This window comes from Dendrobium catenatum, unplaced genomic scaffold (genome assembly GCF_001605985.2).
Source record: "Dendrobium catenatum unplaced genomic scaffold, ASM160598v2 fragScaff_scaffold_1056, whole genome shotgun sequence".
Taxonomy (NCBI): Eukaryota; Viridiplantae; Streptophyta; class Magnoliopsida; order Asparagales; family Orchidaceae; genus Dendrobium; species Dendrobium catenatum.
In genome coordinates, this window is record NW_021319518.1 from 9,070,343 (window position 1) to 9,091,067 (window position 20,725).

At 35.5% G+C, this 20,725-nt stretch overlaps 1 protein-coding gene across 1 annotated transcript; it reads left to right on the top strand.

Annotated features, from left to right (window-relative positions):
- The first annotated feature begins 12,805 nt into the window (after positions 1 to 12,805).
- On the top strand, positions 12,806 to 13,403 carry LOC110105611. Its single transcript, XM_020835187.2, has one exon. The coding sequence runs from the start codon at positions 12,948 to 12,950 to the stop codon at positions 13,332 to 13,334; it is 387 nt and encodes a 128-aa protein (XP_020690846.1). The 5' UTR covers positions 12,806 to 12,947; the 3' UTR covers positions 13,335 to 13,403.
- The last annotated feature ends 7,322 nt before the right edge of the window (positions 13,404 to 20,725 follow it).

Sequence of the window (20,725 nt, forward strand, 5' to 3'; positions counted from 1 at the left end):
TATGGAATTCATTTTTGATGAGAGTGTTACTGTCTGGAAAGCTTCTTGTTTGTTTGTTTGTTATTGAGATGCCTGTTTATAAAGCTATTGGTGCTTCTTCAGATCATTATAAGGATCTTATTGATCAAACTATTTTGTCTTAACTGCAGCCTTCTGGAAATGATAGCAGTTTTGAACCTGTTGGATTGGTTAAGGATTTGTTTAGGATGGTTTTTTTATTGTTTTTTAAGTAATTTTTTAATTCAAAAATTTTTATATTAATTATAAAATTTTGCATATTTGATAAAAATATAAGAAGGTTATACCTACAAGTAAATAATTAAGGGGGAAAAAAATTGAAATGCATCATTTTCGAGTCAACAAATTGGTTTGCGGGTTAACATGGACCCGACTTTTTTAATAAATGGGTTGGAAAAAATTCAACCCAAATCGGTCATGTTTATTATACATGTCAATTTGAACCTGAATTTTCAAATTGGGTTCAGGTTAGATTGATGGGTTCGGTATTTTTTTAACACACCTAGTCTCTCTACCCTTTTTAATTTCTCTCATCTCTTCTTTTGTTAGCTAGTTTCTTAACGCAAAAATAGTGATGATCTGTAGCCATAGCCATTTTTAGTTAATTTCATTGTGATATGGAGGTCAATTGGTTCAAGGCATGCAAATAATCTCTCAAAAATATAAGGGTAAAGTTGTGTATATCAAGTTATCAACCCATCCCAAGTTGATGTCCAAATGATTGAAAGAAATTGTTTACTCTCTTTTACCTTATAAAAGACTTATACAATTCCGCCAAGATCTCTTCGTTAGTTGGGGGAAGAATCAGCACGAATAAAATTTTTGAGGAACGTCTCGAGAGAAAATTGGATTTGGTTAGACAATGTGTGGTTGGTAAACAAGGATTAGTTTTTTAGCAAGGGACAAAATGTATTGTCAAATATTCAATATGATTTTGCAAGATCTATTTTCGTTCAAGTAATGGATTCTAACCAATGTAAAGGATCTTCTTTTGATCAATCCAGAGATCATTTTAATTTTGTTAGAAATGAGAATTCATAATATCACACATTGATCAATCAAACAGAGATCCAGTAACAAAAAGAGATTGTTTCTTTGGGATCCTTCATTTCTTTATGTTCCCATTGTAATACACCATAACACACTAGTGAGGATTGTCTTTCCCCATGATATGTACAGGTCCAATAGTGCAGCAAAATGACTCCAGACCGATCTCCGTGAATGAGAAGATGTTATTGAGTCTCACAAGAACGATGTAAGCAAGAACTGCATGTGGAGTATATTGGTAGACCATATCGATGCCCTTACGCTTCACCTTGTTGGAAAGCATACGAAGAACTCTACCCAGGTGCTTTTGAAAACTCCCATATTATTTTCTCTCCCATGTTCAAGTAGAAACTGACATGTGAGCTTGATAAATTTATCTGATCTTCAAGGATCCATCTAAGCAAGAAGTCAAGTTCAGGTCCACCCTCTCGCAACAATCAAACTCTTGTGCCTGTGCCTACATACCGTCTCGAAGAAAGCAAGAAAAAAAGTACCCCTTACCTTGCCAATCAACTCCATTTTACTTGATTGATGTCTCTTCGTCTTCGACCTAGAATAAGAAAAAAAATATGAAAGAGTAGGCTTGTTGGTTCAAATAAGTGCCTCATAGGGCTTAGTAGATCTTGCCATAGGGTAAACTCAATAGCTTCAATCTCAATAACTTTCAAGATTGTTTGATTATTAATTGGATGCATCAAATGTTTCTTAAAATATAGCTCTAATTGTATGAGAAGATAATTTGGGTTTAAAATAAAGATAATTACAATTTTAAAAATGGCTTATGTATGGTATTTAACATATATTGGATGATTTTGATTAGTAAAAGATTTGGGTAAAATTAGAATTTTAAGATGGTTCCATGTATCATATGATTGATTTTTTTTTTGCATTCATGATGATTGTTAATCTTTTGTGAAAATTGATGAAACATTATTTATATAAGAAATTCGCATTGTTTATCACAATCAACCTTGTGCATAAGGTTTAGCTTATATCATAAGAGAACTATAATGGTAATAGGGATAGGAATAGAAGAAGCAACTTCTAAAGAAGAATTAATGGCTTCTTATATAGATATTATTATAGCCATATGTGATAACATTATTGTAGGGTGAGCAAATAAGAACTTTATGGGCAATCATGATTATGATAATATTGTGAATCAAATGAGTCCTCTCTCTTATTTTGTGGCCAGTGAAAGTGGTCAAGCCTTTAAATTTATAACTACGAATAAGAAAGGAATCCCTTTTAGTCTAGTCAATTTAGCTAAATTTAAATTGAAGCAAAAAAAAAAAAAATAAAAAAAAAAAATAAAGAGAGAAAATTTCTTGAGTATTGACTCTTTGCTAAAAAAAATGCTACAAACCCCCCACCATCTAAGCTAGAATTATTTTATTCACGTGATAAGTTAATTTTAATTTAAGCCTTTTTTTGAATATTTATATTAGGATTTATCTAAATTACGATTCTAATCTTTCTATTAATGCAAGCTCTCATTATTAATTACTCATCTCACTCATGGGAGAACATTATAGATTAAATATGGCTATTTTAGCAAAAAAAAAAAAAAAATTATTAACTTCACCTTTATAGTAAATTAAAAGTTTAGTAGCAGGCATATGCCAAAACTATCAAAGAGGCATAAGCTAGTGGTAAATAAAACTCAGAACCTAGTAAAGCAACTGTTTAGCAAGCAAATAATCTCTCCTTAAAATTCATGCATCCTCCTTCCTTTGTAATGTTGTAGCCACTACAGGAAAATCGCCAAAAATCGGCGGTTTTTTCCGGCGGCCTAGATGATTAAACCGGTGGTTTTCAAAACTACCGGCGGTCCTCAAGCCGCCGGTAAAAATGGCGTAGGAAATAATTAACGACAGTTTATTTCCGGCGGTTTTATTAGCCGAAGGCTTTTCGGCGGCTAACACCGCCGGTGATTACCAAATTTTGTACCGGCGGTGTTCCGGCCGTTGAGCCGCCGGTTATTTTACCGACGGCTAACCGGTGGTCACTTCACCGACGGCATGCCGGCGGTTACAGCGGCCATCATGCGTTCGATCAACCACAGGCTAGCGTCGGTTTACCGCCGGTAAATTTGCCGGTTGTTACCAGGTGATCATGGCCGACGGTACTACCAGCGGTTTACACCACCGGGCTTTCACCGGATAACCGCCGGTGGCCGTCGGTAACCACCGGTATATTACCGGCGGTGTAAGGAAATTAACGGTGGCGTCAATCAGCCATCCGGTATCGAGGTTTCCGGCGGCCAAACCGCCAGTTGGCCGCCGGAAACCTGTAGCACCTGAAAAAAAAAATTGACAGCATTCCCTCTGTTTGAGGGAGGTTAACCCTAAATTCTAAACCTGCAGAAATAGCAATACATAATAAGAAGTTTTGGGCAACACGTCGCTATATTCATCACAACTATATACATAAGCACAAATTAAACAAACAAGTTTACAATCAAACATTAAAAAGTTCTAAATAAGTTCATCAAACATAAAACAAGTTCACAAGTTCTAAATTCAATAAGGTTACAATCACAAGTTCACAAGTTCTAAATACACTCATCAAATATAAGAAAGATCAAATCCTCAGCTGTATCCTCAATGTCTGGAGATGGCTGCTCCTCTTGCTCCTTCTTCCTTTGATTTTCAACTCTGTAGGATTACAGCTCTGCTTGCATTTCATTTTGAACATTTCTCATTTCTTCAATCTCTCTAGATTGAACCCTTTTCATTTCTTTAATCTCTCTAGTCAGCGCTGCAACCCTCTCGCTTACAGATTCTTCAGCTCTACTTGGATCATAAAATACAGAGGTGAATGAACTGCCCTCAATAGCATAGGCCTGTGAACCCATGCCATATACCCTCCCCCTCTGTCTTCCACCAACAACATCTGACCATGTATGATACTCAGAAATGTGGGCCGATCCTGAAGATGATCCCTCGCCAGTGGACTGCTGACTTTCTCGAGCTCGTACAAAATCATCTTGCGAGAATAAATCCATAAAATATATTGATATTACAATTAGTTTTATTAAAATAAATTTTTATTCTAAAACTCCAAAAAATTTTACTCACATGAGCCTTCTTATCAGCGGTCCTATAACCGCCGGTCATGACCACCGATAATCGGTATTTTTCCTGTAGTGAGCGTCTATGGCATAGTCTATATGGAGATATATTGTAGTTGTAATAGTTTGATCAATAAACTAACTATTAGAATATTAAAAAGTGGCAAAAAAAAAAAACAAAAAACAAAAAAGTGATATTGAATAGAACTTTAAGAGTGATTCTATTATTTACTTTTTTTTATTTATCACTACCCATAAACTTTTATATCAATGAAAATATAAAACTACTAAAAGCCATGCTTCTAATTAGTTATTTTTGGCATAATGAAGGAATTTAGGGTCATCATTCTAGGGAAACCTTTATTTGTCCTTTACCCTCCACCTCAAATGAAAATTTTCCCACTCTTCCTCCCCTACTTTTGAAAGCTTATTCAACAAACATCTCCTTTTGCCTCTCCATTAGATGCTTCTACAAGGCTCTTTTACTCACTAAGACTGCTCTCTCTTCCCCCACCCTGTGGCATCAACAGCTTTATCTTTGTCCTCCAAAAACCCGAAATTTGCAATCTCACCAAACATGAAAAGCTTGCTTTTGGCAACAAGATTAAAAAAAAAAAACCTACAACAAAAGACTTTCCTTTTAGCTATGTTTTCCCTTAAGGCAAAGTCATATATTTATTTATAGGGAGATCCCAAAGAGTGAGACTTATTCTTGATTTGTTATTATATTGGTAAGCATCCATTTTATGAAGCCCTTCTTACTACTGTCAAGAAGACTTGGCCCCTAAAGGAAATCCTATACCTCCTATCATTGAATGATGGTTTTTTAATTTAATTTTTCTCATTAGAGGATTATAAGGTGGTTTGATTTGGTTGTCCTTGATTTTTCTTCAGCAAGCCACTTATTTTACAAAATAGTCACCACGTTTTAGACCCAAAAGAGGAATTTTCTTTTGTTCCCCTTTGGATTAAGAGACATGACTTCCACTTAGTTGATGGTGTAACGCCCCAAGACCTAAAGTAAAAATTGTTTGTTTCCTCTTTTTTAATGTACTAGAGCCACTATTTCATTTATATCAATTTAACACTATGAAAGCATCTATATTCATTTATCACATCATCCACCAATATATATCTCTAATCAAAATTAAATATATAATAATTTGAAATTCAATCTAATAGCATCCTTATATCACAACCTTTCTGGTTACAAAAAAAGTTAAATAAAATTCAAAATAATAAACTAAGTCTGCAAATTTGAATCTGACCAATCTCACTCAACTGGTCCCCTTTCCAAACTTGAAATCAATCAAACCATAATAATGAGCTTACGAAGCTCAATAGGTTACCAGAACCTACCAAAGCAATCAATATAAGATAAGAAAATCAATATGCCATGTCTTCATCACTCAGTATGATAAGTATGAAAGCGTTTATTCAAATGTAATAGTCAATTAATAAACTTCATAAGTCAATATAATCAGTAATTTAGAAAGGCCAAAGAGGATAAAGCATTGAAATCTATAAAATATCTATAATTGTAAATCTATAACTAAACTATATATTTATCAATGAATGAATATGTTATTAATTTATTAATTCTATAAGTCATGAATGTGCATATGTTATATCAGTATGATATATATATTTTTAATAATTCTATCATATGTAGGCGATTGTTCTTTAATATCGAAGTCCATGTAGATTGCGATTGTTCTTCGATATCGAAGTCCATGTTACGACCAATTCTTTTTTTTGTACTCCTGACATGGGGCTTGAAGTAGTAGGAGCAGAAGTGAGTGATTTTTTTAGCATAATATGCTTCACATATTGATCCTTATGGTTGTACTTTATTCTTAACATTTTTTTAACTTTTTTAAATATCTGCTTGATGATTAGAATTATCAGTTATAATTAAAAATAGTTAAGACAACATATAAAGTACACATTCCACCTCTCAAAAGAGTCCATTCAATGATATTGCATAAGTCCACCAACTATAGCCTTATAAGATAGATGAACTAGAAGATGTTTCATAGAATCAATTAATCTCAGGAAAATTTTTTTTCTAACTTGCATAGGATGAATGGTATGTTCTCCTTGCTCCCCTACAAAGCATTTTTGCTTAGTTTAGATAAATATAGGTCATTGAAGAAAAGGCTAAGCTCTATCAACAAATTTGATATGTAATATGGTAACAACCATACTATAATTTAAAGGAACACCTCCATAATTATTTGATAATTATAACTTTTTAGTCCAAACAATCTAATAGATTTAAGATCTACATATAAGCTTAAGTTTGATCCATAGCCATTAGATATTTTTAAACCTTGAAACCACTGACATATTAATTTTTTTGTTCTAACATGAAAGAGTAAGGTACTTTGGTTTCATTAACTCTATTTCTAATGAACGTATCCTTATTTCTCCTAAATAGATGATCAAAAGATAAAAACATACGATGACAATCAAACTAAATATTTTTTCTCTATGTTTTAATCCATGCATAAATGGCAAGCTAATTTTTTTTGCTATGCTCTAGCCCAATAACATACCATAAGCTGGAAAATTACCAATGGTCTAAAGCAATGTAGCTCTAAGGAGAAAATTTTATTTGGATAAGATGTCATATGAGAGGACACCTTCTTCCCAAAAGAACTTGAGATCATCAATTAATGGTTACAAAAAAAAATATTAATTTTTATTTTTAGACTATGTGGTCCAGGAATTATAAGTGTTAAGAATATGTACGGAGTAGTCATACACATCTCTGGTGAAAGGTTGTATGGTGTTTATATACATAGCCAACAAAAATACAGTGAAGCTGTCTAGCTGTATGGAGTAAAACTACCAACGTGTAATTCTAATATTGTGTTATGTGGCTTAGCAACAAATGATACAAGTGTTTGATCAAAATATTTTTACGCTTTAGCATCTAATGGATGAGAAAGAACACCACTGTGTGCTTATTTCTTTTTTTTCCATCTCATATGACCTGATAAACTCATTGATAAGTAAAGCCGCTGAAGCCTTAGAATAATCTGTAAATAAAATAAATGGGAATATGAAATATCTTTCTTTTGACAATGTTATTTTCCTTAGTTGGGTTTGAATCGAGGTGCATTGCAGGTGCGATAATAATTTTTTTTTTTGCATCATCCTTGTAGTATATCATATAACCATTTATGTAACAATCAATTTTTATAGCGATGAGACTCAACTTGGATCTTAATGTGTTTATCGATATAAATCTGTTGGGATTTAATTGTCCACTGAATTTATTTTGTTAAGAAGACTAATAAAGTATTGAAGCAATAATGAGGAATATTATATTCAGTTTTGCTACTTACCATCATAACAACTAATGATAATTATGAATGAGTTGTGCAACTATCCTAAATTGATTTTTAAGCAGCATGTAGTAATTCAAAGAATTTTTTGGTTTATGGGTTTGGTGGCTCTTCCATGTTAACCCTTAAATTAGGACCTACTGCATCAAAAATAAGTTCTTCATATGATCTACTCATTTGATCTTCATCGATTGTTTTAAAAGCTGTGGATGGATCGACATGACTATCTCTATGTGGGTCGTACTCATCATGTGAAGGCCAAATCCAATATCTTATAACAAATCTCCTACAATATAAATCAACATTTACATCAATGGGCTTAAGGAATGCTTAATTTTTGTGTTTCGAGTATGGACATCAAAATATTTAATCGGATTTAAACGAAGGTACGACTTGAATAAAAGTCTTAACTCCCTCCATAAATTCATTTGTCAATCTTTTTCGACCCAGTGATAATCTGTCATACATCCAATATCTCTCTTATTGAATAGTCATTTGGATGTTAATTAAAGCAAACATTCCCTACATAGTTGTGAAATGAATTATTAAAATAGGTAATTTAAAGGTGTGATAAATACATCAATAAGAAGCAATAAGCCCATGTGGTGTGTATCTCCAAAGTTTATTTTTGGTTTGTTTTTACTTAAAAAAGACTCAATATTTTCCCAAACTATTCATATTTCCTTCTTATGTTTGAATTATTTTTATGATGCATATGTTCCTTGTATGCTCTAGATTGAGATCATCAATTGTATTTTATTAGTAATATTTGTTATCATCAAAATCTAATTAAAGTTTTTTGGGCTCATGAGTTTAATGGATTTGATGTTATTATTAAAATAAATTCTACTTAGTCTAATATATAGACATAAAGATTAATATTTATTTTTCATTGATTATAAATACTAATTGCATGATCAATTTTGAGCAAGATTGATAATGTTATAATTTTTTAATGTTTAAATGTGTTATGGGTAATCATTATTTGTCAAAAGATTATTATATTATCCATATCTATTTCATTGAAGGTCGTAGGTAAGAAATAAAACATAACTTAAGCCAACAATATTTCAAAGATCACTCATTAGTTTTTAGAGTTTTAAATTCCAAGAATAATTTTCATTATCCTCATGCTTGAACTATTGCACTCTTAAAAAATATTTCTATGAAAAATAACTTGACACATCTCCTAAAGTAATTAAACACACATCAACATCAAATGTATGCATAGTAAATATTTGATCCCATTGTAGACATTGCAGGTTTGAATATCTTTTGAATGATAAATTAGAAGCTAAAAAATACTTAATTCGGCAAGGGCGGAATGTCACGGCTTCTTTGAAGTACCAAACAAGCACGCGACTGTGGTAGGGCGGAATTTGGCGAGCGCGGACGTTCTCTGGATGAACCAAATGAGCCAGGCGAAATGAGGAAAAAGGAGGGGGGATTAGAGGATAAAAACAAAACATAATTAGTACCACATCATGATGTACATTAATCCCTAGCCTATTACACTTGCACAGCTGTACAATATATATGTAATGCTTATATATAAAGCCTCTCAGTGTATTATAGATAGATAATAACATTCTTCTTTTCTTCCGTTTGGGTCTTGATTTCCTCTCAGTTCTTTTATATTAAGTTTCTACATGGTATCAGAGCTATACATCTAAATCCATCTCAGCCTCCCAAGCATCATATGATTACACGACTGCAAATGGTTCTCTAAGGCCCTGCAACAGGTTGAATCTGCTACATCAAAAATCCACTGCCAACTCATCCGAACGATCAACCTAGAATGAAGCTATCGAACTCGTTAAATGGCGTCAAGCTATGGCGGTAGAATTTTTTGCCTTACAAAAATAAAGGACTTGGACTCTAGTTCCTTCTCCCCCAAATGCATCCATTCTAGGTCGCAAATGAACCTTCAGAACAAAAAGACATACGCACGACACCATTGCTAGCTTCAAAGCATGTCTCGTGGCTCAAGGAAATCACCAAGATCATGGCATAGATTATACGGAAACATTCAGCCCCGTCACAAAACTTCCCACAATTCATATCCTCATTGTCGTCGCACATTTCAAAATTGGAACATTCAACAATTTGATGTCACCAATGCATTTCTTCATGGGCATCTAACCGAGACAGTTTACATGAAACAACCCAAAGGATTTGAAGACTTGTCTCATCCTGATCATGTATTTCTTCTACACAAAGCTCTTTACAGACTCAAATAAGCACCACGACAATGGTACACCACCTTCACAAATTATTTACTCTCTCTCAGCTTCCAGCACAGTTAGGTGGATCCATCTTTGCTCACATACAAGAAAGACAACATTCGAATATACCCGCTCGTCTACATCTACAACATCTTGCTCACCGGTAATGACTCCACTGCTCTCTCCAAACTCATCGCTCAACTTGAAGCAAAATTCACTATAAAAAATCTGGGACTTGTGAACTATTTTCTGGGTATCTGCATATAATCTGTTACAATTGGACATTTTCTTTAACAAAGATCATATTCCGAGTCCATTCTGTAGAAAGCAAATCTTGTAAATTGCAATCCATTTGCAAACCCAACATGTACCAAGATATCATCTACCATCAATTCAGATCCATTACTCTCAGATCCAATCACCTACAAGCGCATAACCGGATCTCTTCAGTGTCTAACATTGACGCAATTGTATATTGCATTTGCGATTAATGTTCTATCACAACACATGCACAATTTGTTGGCTAATCATACCTATCTGCTGAAGAGACTTCTTTGGTATCTCAGCGGCACACTCGACTTTGAGCTACCTATCACCAAATCAAACCTTCAACTTCATACGTTCTCCGATGCCGATTGGGCAGACGATCCACTATCAAGAAAGTCCACATCCGGATAATGTTCATTTCTTGGTCAGACACTAATCTCGTGGTTTGTCAAGAAATAAAGCACAGTAGCAAGATCCCCCACCGAATCCGAGTATTGTGCCTTAGTAGCTGCCACTGCCGAGATTATCTAGATCAAATAGCTTCTTTCATTTTTCAACATAGACCACCACAACCTTATTGATCTATTTTGCGACAACACATCGGTCATAGCTCTAGCTAACAATCCTGTATTTCATGCTAGAACGAAACACATTGAAATAAATCACAGGTTAATTCGTGATCACATACAAAATAATCACATATGACTACGTCCCATCAGCTCCATTGACCAAATCGCCGACACCTTTACAAATAATCTAACAACTCCTAGGTTTCAATTTCTGAGGCTCAAACTAACAATCACCAAAGATCCGTCAGTTTGCAGGGGACTATTATAGGATAAAAAGAAAACATAATTAGTACCACATCATTATGTACATTAATCCCTAGCCTGTTACACTTGCACAGCTGTACAATCTATATGTAATGCTCTAAATATATAGCCTCTAAGTGTATTACAAATAGATAATAACATTATTCTTTTCTCCCGTTTGGGTCTTGATTTCCTCTCAGTTCTTTTATGTTAAGTTTCTACAGGGGGTTCAGTTTTAGGTCACTTACCGGCGATTTAACCTACCTGAAAATGTTCACTTAACAACGGCGGCTAAACCACCGGTAAATACATCATAAAAACAAAATACCAGTGGAACTTTCGACTGTTTAGTCTTTTTTACCTACGGTCTGACCGCCGAAAAATAACGGCAGTTCGACCGCTAGTTTAACCGCCGGTAGGATGTTCCACCGGTATTCAATGAATTTCTTTTAAGTCCTGGAACAACACTTGCAAACCTTAGCATTTAGGTGTCCATTGGACATTCCTACAATTTTTGTTTTACCTTATGCTTATGATTGCTCACTTATATAGTTTATATTATCTTCTGGTAGTGTATGCATGGTTGCTTGCTGGTGGAAGAAAAAATACTTACCCGTATGGAAATCGACCACTACTATAGAGTTCCCTTTTGGAGGAATTTAAAATATGGGGCTGAGCTTATTAAAATAATGTCGATGACAAAGCAGACGAAAGCTCTCCTAAGGCTCGGATCAAAAGATCTCAATGGAGGGAGGCAGAATCGTCTGAGCAGACGAAAGATATGACAGTTGCAGAGATTTTTCTTCACGTTGAATAATCAAAGATAGGATGAATGTGAGTCTTTGATCGATATTTGTTATCAGAGGGAGAGAAATATATATCTCGTTCTCTTCTTCTTTTCTCTAGTTGTTCATCTTTGTTAGCGATCTTCTCCTCTATGTTGCAGTTTGCTTCGGGGTTTGGAGAGGAGAGAAGGCTTTGTTTTTAGAGATAGAATAGGCTTCTACGTGGGAGAGATTATTGGGTTCGGACATTGGACACAGCTTACCATTTGGTACTTCACAGTACCCAGTAATATTGAACTCGGTACTGTGAAGTACCGAGCTCATTCAGAGCTCAATACCGAGTATGAGGTGATGTGGCGCATTTTCATTGGGCTCCGGACATCGTCCGGTGTCCGAACCCAATAATTTCCCTCTACGTGAGCAGCGTTAGTTATGAAAGGTTGGGTGTCAAAACGAGTTGGGTCCGGTTCGGGTATGGCTTTAAGTTGGTCCTATCAAAATTCTATCAATTCAAATCCGTCTTGTTTGATAAACGTCAAAAAAGACCTAAATCTGACCCGATAACAACTCGAACGACCTGAACCTAATATGATAACTCATTTTGATTTTAAGAAAATTATAACTTTTTAATAATATATTTTAGATTAATTAATAAAAATAGGGTAATCATACTAATAAATAAGAAAAAAAAAACAAATAATTTAAATAAGTTATAATATAATTTGATCATTTATTTTTTAATAATAATAATAATAATAAGTAAACAATTTTAGTCACTACATAATATAATCTTTATCAAGGTATCCCGTTTCAAAATCATGTGTCATATAGGAGAAATTTGATGATACTGAGTAGTACACAGCAGTGATACACAGTAAAAAAATGACATGACGCATTCTCATTTGCCTATGAATGTCCTTTTCCCGTTTCAAAATCATGAATCATATAGGAGAAATTTGATGATACTGAGTAGTACACAGCAGTGATACACAGTAAAAAAATGACATGACGCATTCTCATTTGCCTATGAATGTCCTTTGTTGACTGAATTTAATAATTTTTGGTCATATAGGACCTTTTATTCAAAATTTATTTTATAGTATAATAGTATAAGGGGTATATATCATCATAAGTATTATAAGATAACATAAAAAAATAAAAAATATTAAAAATGTAAATTTAGCGAGAATAAATTGAACAAAAAAAATTTTTTTTTTCCGTGCCTATGGCCCTATATGAACTGCCCCATTCCCCATTAGAGAGAGAGAGAGCGAATAAATCAAACCCTAGAAACCGATCTTCCTCTTAAGTAAACAAATCACTTCTGGATTTAGAAATTCTCAGATCCCGATCGATCGCTACCTACAATGGAGAGGATCAACAACCGAAGCTCCAATCCCAGCTCTCGCGTCCCCAACGAAACCAGCATGGCAAAAACACTGAGAGAAATCATCCACGATGAGCACGAAGAGACCGAGATGCCCGTGAAGCTATCGCTAATGGCGCTACTGGCGGACGAGGACGAATTGGAAGGAGAACAAGAACAAGAACAAGAAGGGAAGGAAGGAAATTTATTGGAAAACGACGGGGAATTTGCGTCTGTGTGCTGCGTCTGTAAGGTAAGGAATAAAGGCGCGGCCTTTATCCCCTGCGGCCATACATTCTGTCGTCTCTGTTCAAGGGAGCTTTGGGTGAGTAGAGGAAATTGCCCTCTCTGCAATGGCTTCATTCTTGATATCCTCGATATCTTCTGATCTGGTCTTCTGCTTCGTGGATCATTTTGGACCGTTGTGATGATGATGAACGGTGATTTAATTGGCTTCTGAATGCTTTCTCTGTGTTTCTCTCTCTCTCTCTCTCTCTTCATTGTTTTGTTTTTAAGTTCTTCTTCTATTTGCTACAGAACTGTTGAAATTTTATGATAATGTGATTGAAATTAATTCAAAAAGTCATATCTCATAATTTTAATTAAAAAAATAAAATAAATTATGTGACAATTATGTTACTTAACACAAAGTCTTAAAGAATAATATTTATTTATTTTTATCATTATTTATCTCTTTCTATTTTTTTTCAAAGAAAAAAAAATCTTATAAACAATTAAGTTAGAGATCATAAAAAAAGATAGAAATTTAAGAGAAAAAAGCGATAAATGAGATATTAGAAGTGAAAATAATTAGGATTTATTGGGATAACTTTCTCATTATTTTCTTTTTAAATCTCAATCATAGTTTATATTGATTATTATTTTTTGTTGTTTTTATTTTTTATTTTTACTAAAAAGCTATTTTTCATAACTTCTAAAATTTTATTTTTTCAATAATAGGTTTTTAATTATCTTTATAAAAAAATTATAACCATCTCAAATAAACCCTTACTCATAAATAATTTTAATTCAATATTTAAAATTTATTCTTTTCTATTAATGAATGTTCTTTATATTCTTATAACTTAAGGCTTGGTTTGTGATGACTTTTTTGTTTATTTCTTAAAATAGTTTTTTAGTATATAAAATTAATTTAAAATTTTTTTATTAGAAAGTTGTGTCAAGAAACATTAAAAAAACTGTCTCAAGATAATTATTCACTTTATTTGAGAATAAATAATTATTAAATTTATAAAGTCTTATCAAGCTAAATTTTTTTAAGTTATGGCCTTTTGATTGTCCTAATAATTAATTTTTTAATGGAATTACATTTAAATTCATATGAATTATTAGAACAATGCTAAGTAAAAAATAAAAATTTACTACTTAAAATGCATTAAAGGAGCAAGACATGACAATGACCTTACTTGAAATATGTTATGAGGTCAGACTTGCTTGGGCTTTAGGACCTCATAAATTATTATGAATTTATTTACAATCTTTTTTATTTCAAAAGATTTGGAGCGAATTTAATCATAAATTCACATAAAAATAAATATTAGTAGACCTTGAACTCAAAATCTTATGATTGGATAAAACTACACATTAAGGCTTCGTTTGGGACGACTTTCTTGCTGCTTCTTAAAGCAGCTTTCTAGTTCAATAATTAAAATTTTTGTACTAGAAAGCTGCTTTAAGAAGCAACAAGAAAGCCTTCCCAAACGAAGCCTAAGTCATTGAAGAGAAATATACTTGTTTTATTATGTTGTTGAGGGACTTTATTTTCGCTTCATCAATTGGAATTTGAATGCGTCAATAATTGATATAATTACACGTTAAAAAAAAAAAATCTTATGACTAAAATTTTGTCATAGATTTATTATGAGATTAGTAATTTAAAATTTAATCAATTACCTATATATTATATTTATTTACAGAAAAACAGAAAACCTGTAGGGAAGATAGCAAAAGAAAAAACAGCAAGAACAAGCGGCAAAGCCGTGGAGGATACCACAGCTGGGAAGTTACAAAAAGAAGACTCAGTATAAATAAAAGAACCAGAACAAATGCATCAGATTAAGCCATCAAAATAAACCCACAGCGGCACAGCAGGGGCTCCAGTTGCCAATTATCAAGAAGATGACCGTCACAGAGCCATCCTGCGGAAAGAGAGAAATACCCGCCCGGTTGCCAGGCAGGCCGTCCAGGGCAGCTAAAGATCTGGTTCTTCACATCATTGTCCAATTGTAAGATAGCGCCCAGCTGTAGTATCCCACGGGAGCAAAAATGCCAAAGCAGTAAACCCAAGAAATGAGCACCATGTTCTTCAAAAAAGCGAACCGGACCTGGCATAAAAAGAGCAACAGCCAAGGCCCCAAAATGATCTTCCCAGGTCTGAAATAACGTGAAAATATCAGCAGAAGCTAGCGAAACTCCCAAAACACCAAGACATCCGTAGCAGCAGCAATAGGTAGATGGGCAATCAGCATTGATATTCCAGAAACATGAAACAATCAGGAGAAACGGTGAGATTAGATACCCGTAAACCTTATCAAAAGCATTTCTTTGTTTTTCCATTTAGCAATCTTTAAACGAATGGCAGCAGTGATATTGCAAATCAATTTAACCGGATTGATTCTAATATTTGAGAATCTACGGCTATTCCTCTCACGCCATAGGTGGTAAACAATACAGCTCACAGTTAAGCAACAAAAATCCTTCTCAGTACTAGAATAAAATTCATGCTGAGCAATAAATTCAAAAGCCTGAAATAAGTTAGGTCTCAGCAGAAAAACTTTAAAATCAGGTAGGATGTACTTGAGAATATTAAAAGAGAAGTCACACTCAAAAAACAAGTGAGCATGGCTCTCAGCAGAACTGGAGCAGAGAAAGCATTGAGGATCAACTTGAATTCCCCTAAAAATTAAGTTGTCCGTAGTTTTAAGTTTACCAATCAAAGCCATCCAGGCATAGCAGGCATAACGAAGAGAGTGTTTCTTATGCCAAACAAACCCAAACCAATCCACCTGAGTGAGATGAGAATGAAAATGTTCAATGAAATCCTTAAATTTCCAGTTGTTAGAGCCATTCCAAAGTATAGCAGACACCACATTCAAGTTCAAACCCGCAATAGCAGCAGTTAGATTCGAAGGAGTATTAGGGGGAAAGTTCCATGTGTCATTAGCAATAAAATCCTTCACAAGTTTCTCCTCTAAGTTTGGAATCACAAATTGCTCAGCAAGAATCATGTCTTTAAACCATGGGTCCCAAAGAAAAGAAAAATTGCAAGCATTAGACACAGTGAAGGTGATATAACCCCTGATTTTGGCAGCAGTGGCATTAATTTTCTTCCAAAATTTGGAAGCAGTGACCGGAGGATTCTTCCAAGGAGAAATAAATTTGGATTTATACCAGCTACATAAAAGGTTTTGAGCATTATAAAATCTGCCAATGAAAGAGCAAAAAACCCCATGGTATAAAGCTTCAATTGATGGAATGCCCAACCCGCCATAGTGCTTAGGCAAAGTGACTTTAGCCCAAGCAATAAGGTGCAATTTTTTCTCATGAATATTACTGTGAAACAAGAATCTTGAGCAAATCTTATTGATATAAGCACAACAAGACTTGGGTATAATCGCACCTCTAATCCAGTAGGCAATAGTGTTTGTCACGGTGAACTTAATAAATTGCACTCTACCTGCAAAGGAAAGAAACTTGATTTTCCAACCATCAAGTAGAGCAGAAATTTTGCTCAGGAGTGGTTGGAAGTGAGTATTTTTAAGTCTTTTAGAAGAAATGGGGAGACCCAAATAAGTAAGGGAGGTGTTGATTTGGTGAATACCAAGAGTGTCAGAGATGAATTGGGCCAAAATATCATTGTGAGAGAAAAGTATAGAACTTTTGGCTTCATTAATAAAAAGTCCAGAATAAGAGCTAAAATCCATCAAGCAAGATTTAAGAGTCTCAGCATTATCTTTGGTAGACTCCCCAAACACCAGTAAGTCGTCAGCATACATAAGGTGATTGATATGTACGTCTTTATAAGCAATCCCTTTAAAAATAGAGTTTCTGTTCAAAATATTTGAAAGCCCGTCCATCACAACATAGAATAATAAAGGAGATAGAGGACATCCCTGTCGGAGCCCAGAGGTAGAATTAAAGAACCCCTCAAGTGATCCATTCAGACATATGGAGAAGTAAACATCAGATATACAGGCTTTTATCCATGAAACAAAGGCGGGAGGAAAACCTTTCTGTAACATCCTAGTAAGCAGGAATTCCCTCGAAACAGAATCAAAAGCTTTCCTGATATCAAGTTTTGCACAAAACCGCTTGTGGGAACTTTTAAAATCCCTAAGAATTTCAGAGGCTAGAATGATGTTATCTGTGGAGCATCTGTTTGCAATAAAACCAGATTGACTATCATGAATGATGAAGGGGAGCACCTTTTTAAATCTCTCCGCAATGATTTTAGCCACAATCTTATAAAATACATTGCAAAGTGAGATAGGCCTATAATCATTAATGCTAGAAGCATGTGAGCATTTCGGTATAAGAGTTATAGCACACGCCTTAACCCCTCTAGGAAGAGAAGCAGTAGTGAAAAAGTGATTAATGGCGTTGAAAAGCTGTGGACCAAGAATATGCCAAGTATTCCTGTAAAAAGCATAAGAATAACCATCCGGGCCTGGGGCAGAAGACACTTTCCCATCAAAAACAGCATTTTTAACCTCCTCAAAGGTTAAAGGGGCCACCAACATACTGTGCATATGCGTTGGAACAACATTTCCGGCAGGAATATTTAGAGGCAAATCAAAAGATGGTGCCGAGGTGTTGTACAAATCCTTAAAATGAGTAACAAGAGCTTTAGAGATATCTATAAATGAGGTGAAGATCCCATCATTCGTAGAAATCTCATTAATGCAATTCCTATTGTGTCTGCTTCTAATTTTGGCATACAAGAAACCCAAATCCTCTTCACCATGCGTGAGCCAACGAGCCTTAGCTCTTTGAGCAATCCAGGATGACCAATTCCTTTGAGCATCAGCAAGATCATCATTGACAACTTTTAAAGAGTTATTAAGCTCCAAATCTAGAGGATTCGATTGAATCTCAAGTAAACAAGAGAGTTGTTTGTTTTTAAGCTCTTGGATTGCAGAGGATAGAAAAGAGGAAGAAGCCCAATTCCGATTTCTAAGAGCCCCTTTAAGGGTGTGCAAGCTGTGGTAAAAAGATGCCAAGGGACTTCTAGGAGATCTAGAAGAAAAAGCCTTGAGCACCTCATCCCAAAAACCATCCATATTGATCCAGTAGTTCTTAAACATAAACCTAGCAGATATAGGCTTATCCGTAGAAGATTTTAGAACTAAAGGAGAGTGGTCTGATCCCATGGGAGGTTCAACTTTGTAGTACGCAGAGGGTAAGTAATCCAGAAATGCTGAGTTAACCAAAACTCTATCAAGCTTGATGTGTATAGGAGTATCCACCCTTTGATTATACCAAGTGTAGAAAAGTCCAGTGGAAGAAAGATCATGAACCCCACAGTTAAAAACAAGGTTATTCAGCTCCCCCAAACGGCTAGTGGAAAGAGAAGTTCCCCCAGCTTTTTCATTAACAAATCTGCAGCAATTGAAGTCACCAAGAATTACCCAAGGCTGATCCCGAGGAGGGGTAGCATCAGATAATTGTTTCCACAAGCTTTTCCGTTCTTCAATATTATTAGAGGCATAAACAACAGAAATATACATAGGAGGGAAAGATCCCATAGAGAGGATCCCATGAATAAGTTGAGATGAAGAAGAAATTTGAGAAAACGAGATTGTCTTCGAGTCCCATTTCAACCAAATCCTACCCGGATTAGATTCCAAAAAATTATTGCAGCTACCTTCATTCTCAAAGAGGACATGAGAATTAATAAACCAAGGATCTTGCAGAGAAGAAGCAGAAATTTTTGCTTCTAAAATACAGAGAAGTTTAAGATCATGAGAGGTGATCAAGGATTTACAGAGACGAACTTTGTCTGGGCTGTTAAACCCACGAACATTCCAACTGGCAAAAGAAGGCAAGGACATTAGGACGATGATCCTTTGGCCTTCTTGGCCGATTTCCCTTTCGGAGGCTTTGACTTCTTGGGACTTTTTCCTACTTGGACCGATGATCTAGTTTGTGGCTGCTTGGATCCCAGATTTCTCAAATCTGGCGGATCTTCCACTAGTTTTGAGAGCACGATTTCGTTCTCAGAACTTAAGTCAACAGTATTGGAGGTGCTGCAATCATCCGATTGCAAAGTGGCAAATTTGTTAAGCAAAGGAATGACTGGATTTTGTAAGGTTTTGGGGGTTATCAGATTCTCAGATGAAGAAATATCTTCAGTGGGAATATTAAGGTTCGGGATCGGGGGGTTTTTTGGAGGTGATAAAACCGGCGCGAGCTGGTTCGAAGCCGTTTTATCGGGAGAAGAGGAATGTATGTGAGTAAGAAGAGGAGGATTTTGCGTAGAATCAGCAAGTGGAGGTTTAGGGGAAGGCACCTTGGATTTAGAACGATGAGGTCGCGAAGAACGTGCTCGGGAGAAACTACGTCCTCTGGTTTTCTGTGGTTTGGGCGGGAGCATAGGCTGAGGATTAGGATTCTTGGGACACAGAGAAAAAGGGTGAATTAACGAACCGCACCCTTCACATTTATCCGGTTTCCAGTCATATAAAACTTTCAAAATCATATCTTCACCATCTATTTCCAAAGGAATTTCATCAGGAAGAGCAGATTCTTTAGAAATGAGAACACATACCCTGGCGAACGTAAGCCTAGTTCTGCTGGCCGTGAGAGAGTCAACAGAGATAGGAATACCTATGTAACTGGCGATTCTGGAGACACCAATCATAGTCCAAAGCGCAAGCGGAAAATCCACTATTTTGATCCAAATAGGAATAGGCGTAGCTTCATCGCGTTTGGGTTTAAACTTCGGCGACCATCTCTGAAGGATGAAAGGTTTGCCCAGAATGAACCAGGGACCGCCAGATAAGACAGATTCAAGGTCTTCAGGAGATGTGAACTTCAAGAGGAAAAAGCCGTCCGCCAAAGACAGAAGAGTCATGGAACCTTTGAGAGGCCAAAGCTTTTGCATGGCTTTGAGCAACCTCTCGTAATAAGGTCGGGGACCAAGCGAGTAGCCGATCAGGGCGGAGTTCCAGATTTCTTTGCCCTCAACAAGATCTCCAGAGTTGAAGGAAAGTTTCTGACCTGGGGAGTGAAAAGAGACCGGGAAAGGGGCTGTCACGTTGACCGGGGCCGAGACATTTGCAGCATACGATAAACCTGCTGGAGAGCCTAACACAGAGGAGCCAGGTAGGGGAGGAAAACCTGGTTTGGAAGAAGCCATGGAGGGGAGGGAAGAAACCCTCCCAGGCTGAAGAGGCGCAAGGCGGCGGGAGCAAAACAGCGGCTAAGGAGCTCAAACCCTAGCAGAGCTCAAAGGGAAACGGAATCTAATCGAAGTTTTCTGGACAGTTGTTGTGGCAAGGGTACTTCTCTCTGTGAAATCATGAGCTCGAAGAAGAAAGAGGTGGAACTCGCGACCTCGCAGGAGCAAAAGGGCGTGTGTGTTTCATGAAACACATAAGGGAGGAGAGAGAATGTGGTGGGTTTTGAGGAGTTGTTTTGAATACGTCGTAAATGAAAATTTCAAGGGATTCCTATTCCTTCAAAATTTTACATTCCTTTTACTTTACATCAAACAAAATACCCAAAAAATAAAAATTCTTGCATTTCATTTACTTCGCA

What these genes read in the sequence shown, in the direction of transcription:
- LOC110105611 (XM_020835187.2), top strand. Translation starts at nt 12,948, where the DNA reads ATGGAGAGGATCAACAACCGAAGCTCCAATCCCAGCTCTCGCGTCCCC.